Source organism: Pongo pygmaeus, chromosome 9, assembly GCF_028885625.2.
Source record: "Pongo pygmaeus isolate AG05252 chromosome 9, NHGRI_mPonPyg2-v2.0_pri, whole genome shotgun sequence".
NCBI classification, from domain to species: domain Eukaryota; kingdom Metazoa; phylum Chordata; class Mammalia; order Primates; family Hominidae; genus Pongo; species Pongo pygmaeus.
In genome coordinates this window covers 7,458,561-7,470,832 of record NC_072382.2, presented here as the reverse complement: position 1 = coordinate 7,470,832, position 12,272 = coordinate 7,458,561, and the positions used below count along the sequence as shown (strand labels likewise).

The window sequence follows — 12,272 nt, the reverse complement described above, 5'->3', positions numbered from 1 at the left end:
AAAAAAGAAAAGAAACCTTTTCATTGTTATTTGTTAGTGGTGATCAGTGGTTTTTTTGTTTTGTTTTGTTTTTGACGGAGTCTCACTCTGTCGCCCAGGCTGGAATGCAGTGGCGCAATCTTGGCTTACTGCAACTTCCACCTCCTGGATTCAAGCAATTCTCATGCCTCTGCCTCCCAAGTAGCTGAGATTACTGGCATGCACCACCACGCCTGGCTAATTTTTGTATTTTTAGTAGAGATGGAGTTTCACCATGTTGGCCAGGGTGATCTCAAACTCCTGACCTCCAGTGATTCACCCGCCTCGGCCTCCCCAAAGTGCTGAGATTACAGGCATGAGCCACTGCACCCGGCAGATCAGTGATCTTTGACATTACTGTTATACTTGTTTTGAGGTGCCATGAACTGTATCCATATAGGAGAACAGACTTGAAATGTTGCATGTGTTCTGACTGCTTTGCCAAATTGCTATTCCCCTGTTCTCTTTCTCTCCTCAGGCCTCCCTATTCCCTGAGACACAACAATATTGAAATTAGGCCAACTAATAACACATGGCCTCTTAAGTGTTCAAGTGAAAGGAAGAGTCCCACGTTTCTCACTTTTAAATCAAAAGTTAGAAATGATTAAGTTTAGTGATTAAGACATGTCAAAAGCCAAGATAGGCCTTTTACATCAAATAGTTAACCAAGATGTGAATGCAAAGGAAAGGTTCTTGAAGAAAATTAAAAGTGCTACTCCAGTGAACATGGGAATAAGAAAGAAAAATAGCCTTATCACTGATACGGAGAAAGTTTTGAGTGGTTTGGATAGAAAATCAAACCAGCTATAACATTCCCTTAACAAACCCTAAGCCACAGTAAAGCCCTGATTCTCTTTAATTCTGTAAAGGCTGAGAGAGGTGAGGGAGCTGCAGAAGAAAAGTTTAAAGCTAGGAGAGTTTGGTTTATGAAGTTTAAGAAACCATCTTTGTAACAATGAAATGCAAGGTAAAGCAGCAGCACATGCTGATATAGAAGCTGCAGCAAGTTATCCAGGAGAACCAGCTAGGATCATTGATGAAGGAGGCTGCACTAGACAACAGATTTTCCATGTAAATGAAACAGCCTTCTATTGAAAGAAGATGCCATCTAGGATTTTCATAGCTAGAGAAAAGGCAGTTGCTTCAATGGACAAGCTGACTCTCTTGTTAGGGGCTAATGCAGCTGGTGATTTTAATTGGAAACCAAATTTACCATTCCAAAAAAGCTCATTTACCATTCCAAAATCCTAGGGCCCTTAAGAATTATGCTAAATCTACTCTATTAATGGAACAACAAAGCCTAGATGACAGCACATCTGTTTTACAGCATGGTTTACTGAATATATTAAGCCCACTGTGGAGATGTGCTCAGGAGAAAAGGTTCCTTTCAAAATGTTACTGCTCACTGGCAATGTACCTCTTCACCCAAGACCTCTGATGGGAATGTACAAAGAGATTAATATTGTTTGTTGTGTTTTTTTTTTCTTTTTAGACGGAGTCTCGCTCTCTTGCCCAGGCTGGAGTGCAGTAGCGCCATCTCAGCTCACTGCAAGCTCCACCTCCTGGGTTCACGCCATTCTCCCGTCTCAGCCTCCCGAGTAGCTGGGACTACAGGCGTCCGCCACCAGGTCCGGCTAATTTTTTTTGTATTTTTAGTAGAGACGGGGTTTCACCATGTTAGCCAGGATGATTGCAATCTCCTCACCTCATGATCCGCCCACCTTGGCCTCCCAAAGTGCTGGGATTACAGGCATGAGCGACCATGCCCAGCCTGTTTGGTTTTTTAAGACAAGGTCTCATTTTCTTGCCCAAGTTGGAGTGCAATGGTACAATCATGGCTCACTGCAGTGTCCCTGGGCTCAGGTGATCCTTCCACCTCAGCCTTTAGCTGGGACTACAAGTACATGCCAACACACCCAGTTAATTTTTGTATGTTTTGGTAGAGACACAGTTTCACCCTGTTACCCAGGCTGGTTTAGAACTCCTGGGCTCAAGGGATTTGCCTGCCTCAGCCTCCGAAAGTGCTGGGATTACAGGCATGAGCTACCATGCCCTGCTTGAGATTAATATTGTTTTCATGCCAGATAACAGTATTCATTCTGTGACCCATGGGTCAAGGAGTAATCTCAGCTTTAGTCTTATTATTTAAGAAATATATTTCATGGCCGGGCACGGTGGCTCACACCTGTAATCCCAGCACTTTGGGAGGCCGAGGCAGGTAGATCATGAGGTCAGGAGATCGAGACCATCCTGGCTAACACGGTGAAACCCAGTCTCTACTACAAATACAAAAAAAATTAGCCGGGCGTGGTGGCGGGCACCTGTAGTCCCAGCTACTGGGGAGGCTGAGGCAGGAGAATGGCGTGAACCCGGGAGGCAGAGCTTGCAGCGAGTCGAGATGGCGCCACTGCACTACAGCCTGGGCAACTGAGCAAGACTCTGTCCCAAAAAAAAAAATATATATATATATGTACATACGTACGTATGTATATATGTATGTACATACATACGTATGTACATACATACGTATATATATGTATGTACATATGTACATATATATATTTCATAAGGCTATAGCTGACATAGATAGTGATTCTGCTGGTGAATCTGGACCAAATAAATTGAAAAACATCTGGAAAGGATTCACCACTGTAGATGCCATTAAGAACACTTATGGCCAGGCATAGTGGCTCATGTCTGTAATCCCAACGTTTTGATAGGCCCAGTTGGGTGGATCCCTTCAGGCCAGGAGTTTGAGACCAGCCTGGGAAACATAGTGAGACCGTCTATACAAAAAATTAGCCATGGCCCAGTGCGGTGGCTCACGCCTGTAATCCTAGCAGTTTGGGAGGTCAAGGCGGACAGATCACAAGGTCAGGGGTTCAAGACCAGCCTGACCAATGTGGTGAAACCTGGTCTCTACTAAACATACACAAATTAGCCGAGTGTGGTGGCATGGGCCTGTAGTCCCAGCTACTTGGGAGGCTGAAGCAGGAGAATCGCTTGAACCTGGGAGACGGAGGTTGCAGTGAGCCAAGATCTCACCACCACACTCCAGCCTAGGGGACAAAGCTAGACTCCATCTCAAAAAAAAAAAAAAAAAAAATTAGCCATGCTTGGTGGTGTACACCTGTAGTCCCAAATATTTGGGTGGCTGAGGTGGGAGGATTACTTGAGCCCAGGAATTCGAGGTTGCAATGAGCTCTGATCTTGCCACTCTATTCCAGCCTGGGCATGGGAGTGAGACCCTGTCTCTAAAAAAAATAAATTAATTAAAATGAAAAAGAGCATTTGTGGTACATGGGAGGAGGTCAAAATATCAACATTAACAGAAGTTTGGAAAAAGTTGATTCCTACCCTTATTGATGACTTTGAGGGGTTCAAGACTTCAGTGGAGGAAGTAACTGCAAATGTGGTGAAAATAGAGAACTAGAATTAGAAATGGAGTTGAAGATGTGACTGAATTGCTGCAATCTATCATGAAACGAGCAGATGAAAAGTTGCTTCTTATGGATGAGCAAATAAAGAAGTTTGCTTTTTTAAGATGGAATCTACTCCTGGTGAAGATGCTGTAAACATTGTTAAAATAACAACAAGGTATTTAGGATATTACATAAAGTGAGTTTGTAAAGCAGCAGTAGGGTTTGAGAGGATTGACTCCAATTTTGAAAGAAGTTCTACCATGGGTAAAATGCTATCAAACAGCATTGCATGCTACAGAGAAATCTCTTTGTGAAAGGAAGTATCCATGTTGCAAACTTTATTGTTGTCTTATTTTAAGAAATGTCAGCTGGGCATGTTGGCTCACGTCTGTAATCCTAGCACTTTGGGAGGCCGAGGCGGGTGGATCTCGAGGTCAGGAGATGGAGACCATCCTGGCTAACATGGTGAAACCCCGTCTCTACTAAAAGTACAAAAAAAATTAGCCAGGCGTGGTGGCGGGTGCCTATAGTTTCAGCTACTGGGGAGGCTGAGGCAGGAGAATGGCGTGAACCCAGGAGGCAGAGCTTGCAGTGAGCCGAGATCGCGCCACTACACCCCAGCCTGGGCGACAGAGCGAGACTTCGTCTCAAAAAAAAAGAAAATTGTCGACCTGAGAAACATAGCGAGATCTTGTATCTGCAAAAATTAAAAGATTAGCCAGGCATTGTGGCACGTGCCTGTAGTTCCAGCTACTCCGGAGGCTAAGGTGGAAGGATCACCAGAGTCCAGGAGTTTGTGGCTTCGGTGAGCTGTGGTTACGCCAGTGCACTCCTGCCTAGGCAACAGAGCACGACCCTGTCTCCCCGCCGCCAAAAAAAAAAGAAAAGAAAAGAAAAACGGTTTACACTTCAGTGAAAGAAAAAGAAGTTGCTATATCCACCCCAACCTTCAGCAGCTCTCAACAATGAGACAAGTCCCTCCACAAGCAAAGATTATGACTCACTGAAGGCTCAGATGATTGTTAGCATTTTTAGCATAAAGTATTTTTAAATAAAAGTATGTACCTTGTTTTTTAGATACAGTGCTGTTGTACACTTAATAGCCTACAGTATAATGTAAATATAACTTATATGCACTGTGAAACCAAAAAGTTTGTATGACTTGCTTACTGGAATATTTGCTTTATTGCAGTGATCTGGAACTGAACCCACAATATCTCCAAGATATGCCTATACTAAGTAGTCTAGTAATAAAAGAATACCAGCCTGGGCAACATGGTGAAACCTTGTCTTTACCAAAAATACAAAAAATTAACTGGGTATGGTGGCATGTACTGTAGTCCCAGCTACTCAGGAGGCTGAGGTGGGAGGATCGCTTGAGCCTGGGAGGCAGAGGTTGCAGTGAGTCTAGATTGTGCCACTGCATTCCAGCCTGGGTGACAGAGTGAGGCCCCATCTCAAAAGGAAAAAAGAATAATGCTTTCCTCTGCATTCTTTTTTTTTTTTTTTTTTTTTTTTTAAGGCAGAGTCTTGCTCTGTCGCCCAGGTCGGAGTGCAGTGGTGCGATCTTGCCTCACTGCAACCTCTGCCTCTCGAATTCAAGCGAATTTCTTGCCTCAGCCTCCTGAGTAGCTGGTACTATGGCCACGCACCACCACGCCCAGCTAATTTTTGTATTTTTGGTAGAGATGGGGTTTCACCATGTTGGCCAGGCTGGTCTGAAACTCCTGACCTCAAGTGAGCTGCCTGCCTCGGCCTCCCAAAGTGCTGGGATTACAGATGTGAGTCACCACACCTGGCCTCCCCTACATTCTTGAAGGAAAGCATTTACTTGTAATTTCTTAAATTATGGTTACATACAGATAATATAAAGTTTACCATCATAACCATAACATTTTTTTCTTTTTGCATAGAACATTTCATTGTCATGTACCCATTTTAAAGCATACCAGTGTCATCAAGTTTTTTCACAGTGTGCAACCATCACCACTATCTAGTTCTAGAATTTCATCACCCCAAACAAACTCCATACCATTGAGCAGTCATTCTCCGTTTTCTCCTCCACTTAACTCCTGGCAACAACAAATCTACTCTGTCTTAGTGAATTTGTCTATATATTTCATATAAATGGAACTATATAATATGTAGCCTTTTGTGTAGGCTTCTTTGATACAGTGTGTTTTCTTTTTTTTTTTTTTTTTTTTTGAGACAGAGTCTCACTGTGTTGCCCAGGCTGGAGTGCAGTGGTGCGATCTCTGCTTACTGCAAGCTCCGCCTCCTGGGTTCACGCCATTCTCCTACCTCAGTCTCCCGAGTAGCTGGGACTACAGGCGCCCGCCACCACACCTGGCTAATTTTTTGTATTTTTAATAGAGATGGGGTTTCACCGTGTTAGCCAGGATGGTCTTGATCTGACCTCGTGATCCACCCGCCTCGACCTCCCAAAGTGCTGGGATTACAGGCATGAGCCACCGCACCAGGCTGATACAGTGTGTTTTCTTGGTATATCCATGTTGTAGCATGTATTAGTACTTCATTCCTTTTTATGGCCAACTATTTCCTTGTATGGATCGACCACATTTTGTTTATTCATATCATGGTAAACATTTGTGTTATTTCCATCTTTTAGCTGTTTTAAATAGTGCTGCAGTGAATATTTATGTACAAGCTTTTGTTTGAACACCTTGTTCAATTCTTTTAGATATATGCCTAGGAGTGGAATTACTGAGTCACATGGTCATTCTGTGTTTAGTTTATTGAGGAGCTGCAAACCCAATTTTCATAGCGGCTGCACCATCTTATATTCCCACCAGTAGATGTATGAGGGTTCCAATTTCTCTGCATTTTTGCTAGCACTCATTATTTTCCATTTTAAAAATTATAGCGATCCTAGTAGGTGTGAACTGGTATTTCCTGGCAGTTTTGATTTGACATTCACTTTTTATTTTAAAATATGAAGTGTAGGTTCTGTCCATTGCCTTATATTATTAGTTATGTTTTACTATTAATATATATATTCTGCCTTGTCTACTTCACACTGGCCATATTCTTCTCTTGGGTATTATCTTTTATCTTTAACTAAACTATAAATTCCTTAGAGACAGGGAATCAGGTTCTAATGCTACCTGATATATCCAGCCACGGCAGTTGTTTATTTGTCTTACAAGGAAGACAATATATATAAAATCTTTTTTTTCCACAGCCTCGACCTCGACCTCCTGGGCTCAGGTGATTCTCACACCTCAGCTTCCCGAGTAGTCGGGATTACAGGCACACGCCACCGTGCCCAACTGATTTTTTGTATTTGTATTTGTATTTTTTTGTTTTGTGTGAGTGTGTGTTTTAATTTTTTTGTATTTTTAGTAGAGACGGTGTTTTGCTACGTTGCCCAGGCTGGTCTCAAACTCCTGGACAGAAGCAGTCTGCCCGCCTTGACCTCCCAGAGTGCTGGGATTATAGATGTGCACCACCGTGCCCGGCCAGGCGTACAATATTGTCAGCTTTTTATTCTCTCTCCCTTCCTTGACCACCATTTTCTGAATCTTTTAGCTTATGCCTTTACCTCTGCATGGAATTGTCCCTGTTGAATCATCTCTTATTAGAATTCTACTTATTCTTCCCCCTCTTTTCCTAAAGCCTTTTTTGATCAGTCTAATAAAAATATGATACTTTCCATTTGTTTTTACTGCCGCTTGAGCACCTACTTTATATTAAACATTTTACTTTATCGACTTTAAATCTTCACAGTGGCCCACAAGGTGATATTCATTCTCCACAAGATATTAATGTTCAGAGAAATTATATAACTTGTCTAAGTAGTATAGGAGCTGAGATTTAAACTTAGGTCTCAGGCAGTGCAGTGGCTTACACATGTAATCTCAGCATTTTGGAAGGCCAAGGTGGGCAGATCACCTGAGGTCAGGAGTTTGAGACCAGCCTGGCCAACATGGCAAAACCCTGACTTTACCAAACATACAAAAATTAGGCAGGTATGGTGGCACACGGCTGTGTTCCCAGCTACTTGGGAGGCTGAGCCACAAGAATCTCTTGAACCTGGGAGGTGGAGGTTGCAGTGAGCCAAGATTTCGCACCACTGCACTCCAGCCTGGGTGACACAGTGAGACTGTCTCAAAATAAAAATAAAGAAATAAATAGGCCGGGCACAGTGGCTCACGCCTGTAATCCTAGCACTTTAGGAGGCTGAGGCAGGTGGATTGCCTGAGCTCAGGAGTTTGAGACCATCCTGGGCAACACGGTGAAACCCCGTCTCTACTAAAATACAAAAAATTAGGTGGGGTAGTGGCGTGTGCCTGTAGTCCCAGCTACTCTGGAGGTTGAGGCGGGAGAATTGCTTGAACCCGGGAGATGGGAGGTTGCAGTGAGCCGAGAGCGCGCCACTGCACTCCAGCCTGAGTGACGGAGCGAGACTCCGTCTCTAAAAAACAAACAAACTTAGGTTTCTTTGACTCCAAAGCTATTGTTTTCTCTCCACTACTATTTTATGCTGACTCTTGTGGTCTTCTGCGTTTTGTTGTAGTTGTTATAGTTAACAAGAATCTGATATAGAGCTTCGTGTCCATCCTGGTGTCTTTATCATTCTATAAATATTTGTGGAATAAATGAAAAGGGGACTTTGCTCTTCATGAACTAGTATAATTATGGTCGTGGGCTAGGATATTAGCGACAGGTTTGTGAAATAGCCCTGTTTAACAAAAGAATATAAATTCAAAATCAGTCTATTACCCAGTAAATTGTGGATCCTTTATTCAAATTATGAGATAGATTAGGTCAACCTGCATCAAATCAGTATAGCTCAGTAAATAAGAGCTTGACTCTAGAGTGAGCCTGCCCAGGTTCTTTTCCTGCTTTGTTCTGTAATTTACCTAACATCTGCTTTCTCATGTATGAAGTGGAGATTAGTATTTAGCATTTAGAATTGTTAGGATTAAATGAGACCTTAGATAAAAGATTCAACAACTGACTGTATAGTAAACATGCCTTAGAGAATAATTATTATTAACATTATCCATTGTCTTTCCCATTCTTTGTGATTTGATTATGATTATGTTGAGTGAGAACTTTTTCCTTGTCTATTATTGAAAATAAGAAAGGATAGTATTTTTTCTTCTACTTTTTTTTAAATATTCTTATCATATTTAAGGATATTAGTGGCTCAATAGAGATGATCAGTGCATCTTTTATGGCAGGGAGTCGTCGCATGGTGGATGTCATGGACGTGAACACACAGAAAGGCATTGAAATGACCATGGCTCAGTGGACACGCTACTATGAGACCCCAGAGGAGGAGCGAGAGAAACTCTATAATGTCATCAGCCTCGAGTTTAGCCACACCAGGCTGGAGAATATGGTGCAGAGGCCCTCCACGGTTAGTGTAATCATTTTCTTCATATTGTCATTGTCACCAAAAGGGTTGTTTTCGGCTGGGCATTGGTAACTGATGCTTGTAATCCCAGCACTTTGGGAGGCCAAGGCAGGCAGATCACTTGAGCTGAGGAGTTTGAGACCAGCTGGGGCAACATGGTGAAACCACCTCTCTACAAAAAGTACAAAAAAAAAAAAATTACCTGGGTGTGATGGCACATGCCTGTAGTTCCAGCTACTCAGGAGGCTGAGGTGGGAGGATCACCTGAGCCCGGGAGGTTGAGGCTGCAGTGACTGGTGATTGCACCACTGCATTCCAGCCTGGGTGACAGAACAAGACCCTGTCTCAAAAAATTAAAATAAAATGGGTTGTTTTTATACTGGGAAATTTTATAACTTTTTGCACATATCAAGATTAAGCTGAAGGTAAACAAGACTATTTGACAAGAATAACTTGTATTTTTATAAAGATATATTGATATTGTATTTTGATAAGAATAACTGCATTTTCTGAAATCACTTAAAGTTTTATGGAGGGGTGAATTTTTAAATATATTATAATTAAAAAAAATTTTTTTTTTTTAGAGACAGGGTTTCACAATTTTGTTCAGGCTGACCTTGAACTCCTGGGCTCAAGCAGTCCTCCCACCTTGGCCTCCCAAAGTGCTGGGATTACAGGCGTGAGCCACCGTGCCTGGGCGTGAAATACTTAATTTTATATAGGGCAGGATTATTCTGATTTGTATCACAGTAACTTAATGTAGGAACATTGACCTTTGGATGTAACGGAGAGGAATATTAAAGTTCAACCTTGGGGCCAGGCGCAGTGGCTCATGCTTGGAATCCCAGCACTTTGGGAGGCTGAGGTAGGCAGATCGCCTGAGGTCAGGAGTTTGAGACCAGCCTGGCCAACATGGCGAAACTCCATCTCTACTAAAAATACAAAAATTAGCCAAGCGTGGTTGCGTGCACCTGTAATTCCAGCTACTCGGGAGGCTGAGGCATGGGAATCGCTTGAACCTGGGAGGCGGAGGTTGCAGTGAGCTGAGATCATGCCACTGCACTCCAGCCTGTGTGACGGAGTGAGACCCTGTCTCAAAAAAAAAAAAAAAAAATTCACTCTTGACCAGGCATGGTGGCTCACATTTGTAATCCCAACACTTAGAGAGGCTAAGACAGGAGAATTGCTTGAGGCCAGTAGTTCAAGATCAGCCTGGGGAATGTCACGAGACCCCCAAAAATAAAAATAAACATTTTTATTTATTTTATTTTTTTTTTTGAGACCGAGTCTCACATTGTTGCCCGGGATATAGAATGCAGTGGCACGATCTCGGTTCACTGCAACTTCCGCCTCCCTGGATCAAGCAATTCTCCTGCCTCAGCCTCCTGAGTAGCTGAGACTACAGGCCACCATGCACTGCTAATTTTTGTATTTTTTTGGTAGAGACGGGGTTTCATCATGTTGGCCAGGCTGGTCTTGAACTCCTGACCTCAAGTGATCGACCTGCCTTGGTCTCCCAAAGTGCTGGGATTACAGGCATGAGCCACCACACCCAGCCGAAAGGAACTATTTTTGTATTAGTAATCATGTTTATTTGGTCATACGGAAGTATAGGAAGAAAGGTGGTTAGAATTTAGCCTTCTTATTAGCCTAATGTGATTTGCTAAATAGGAATTTAGTGAGAGGGATGGGATGTAAGAATTCCAGTAACACTATTTATTTGTAATTTTATTTTCTTAATATTTCTAGAATTTTATTTTATTTTATTTTTTTATTTTATTTTATTTTATTATTATTTTTTTTTGAGACAGGTTCTCGCTCTGTTGCCCAGGCTTTAGTGCAGTGGCACGATCTTGGCTCACTGCAGCCTCCACCTCCCAAGTTCAAGCAATTCTCCCACCTCAGCCTCTCAAATAGCTGGGATTACAGGGGCACATCACCATACCCGGCTAATTTTTGTATTTTTAGTAGAGACGGGGTTTCAACATGTTGGCCAGGCTTGTCTCGAACTCCTGACCTCAGGTGATCCACCTGTCTCAGCCTCCCAAAGTGCTGGAATTACAGGTGTGAGCCACTGTACCCGGCCATTTTCCAGAATTTTAATTTAAAAATAACAAGATTGGCCATGCACGTTGGCTCGTGCCTGTAATTCCAGCACTTTGGGAGGCTGAGGCGGGAGTATCCCTTGAGCCTAGGAGTTCAAGACCAGCCTGGTTAACATAGCAAGACCTCATCTCTACAAAAAATTTGCAAACTTAGCCAGGCATGGTGGCATGCACCTGTAGTCCTGGTTACTCAAGAGACCCAGGTGGGAGGATTGCTTGAGCCTGGGAGGTTGAGGCTGCAGTGAGCTGTGATCACTGTAGCCTAGCCAACATCGCAAGAATCTGTCTCAAAAAAATAATAAAATGATAAAAAATAGAAATAGAAGCCGAGCATGGTGGCTCATGCCTGTAATCCTAGCACTTTGGGAGGCCGAAGGCAGACAGATTGCTTGAGCTCAGGAGTTTGACACCAGCCTGGGCAACATGGTGAAACCCTGTCTCTATAGAAAAATTAGCTAGGGGTGATGGCATCCCCCATGTAGTCCCAGCTGCTCAGGGGGTTGAGGCAGGAGGATTGCTTGAGCCTAGTAATTTGAGACCAGTCTGGGCAACATAATAAGACCCTGTCTCTAGTTTGAAAAGAAAAACCAAGCAGTAACAACAAAAATAACATGATTGTAGCTATAAATGTAAAACTTGACCTGGTCAATACTTTACCATTATTAAGGTTGTGAAATGTCTCACTATTCCACATGAAGCCTTTTTTGTGGCATCCTGAATTTATTCACTCTGTCCCTAGTTTTAATCGTTAAAATGTGACATCATTTTATAAAAATTAGAAAAATATATTAACATTAAAGGGAAGAGAAGAACCTATGAGAGGGCTCAGAAATAGAAAATTATTAAGAGAGCAGAGGCCACAATACTAATATCTTACAGGGACCTAAAACATGAAAGATTGAATGAGCTATTACCAAGCTCATATTCTAAAAGCAGGTAAGCTTTTTGTGACCTTGCTATGTAAGCAATAACATTTATTTTATTGGTAGAATAAGATAGAAGACTTCATGTGGAATAGTCACACATTTCAAAATCTTAATAAGGGAAAAGTATTGACCAGGTCAAGTTTTACATTTATAGCTAGAGGCCTGGCACAGTTGCTCACACCTCTAATCCCAGCACTTCGGGAGGCCAAGTTGGGCGGATCACTTGAGCCCAAGAGTTCGAGACCACTTGGGAGGCTGAGGCACAAGAATCGCTTGAACCCGGGAGGCAGAAGTTGCAGTGAGCTGAGATGGTGCCACTACACTGCAGCCTGGGCGACAGAATGAGACCCTATCTCAAAACAAACAAACAAAAACATTTATAGCTACAATCATGTTATTTTTGTTGTTGCTGTTTCTA

General features: G+C 42.6%; 1 protein-coding gene across 3 annotated transcripts in view; it reads left to right on the top strand.

Moving 5' to 3' along the window:
* The window catches only part of KDM2A (lysine demethylase 2A), a 150,615-nt gene that overhangs the window by 89,672 nt on the left and 48,671 nt on the right, over positions 1–12,272 (top strand). For all 3 annotated transcript variants that reach the window (XM_054437445.2, XM_054437446.2, XM_063671671.1), the window contains one exon: positions 8,648–8,826. In XM_054437445.2, the coding sequence (XP_054293420.1) occupies positions 8,648–8,826 (179 nt within the window). The remainder of the gene's footprint in view (positions 1–8,647; positions 8,827–12,272) is intronic.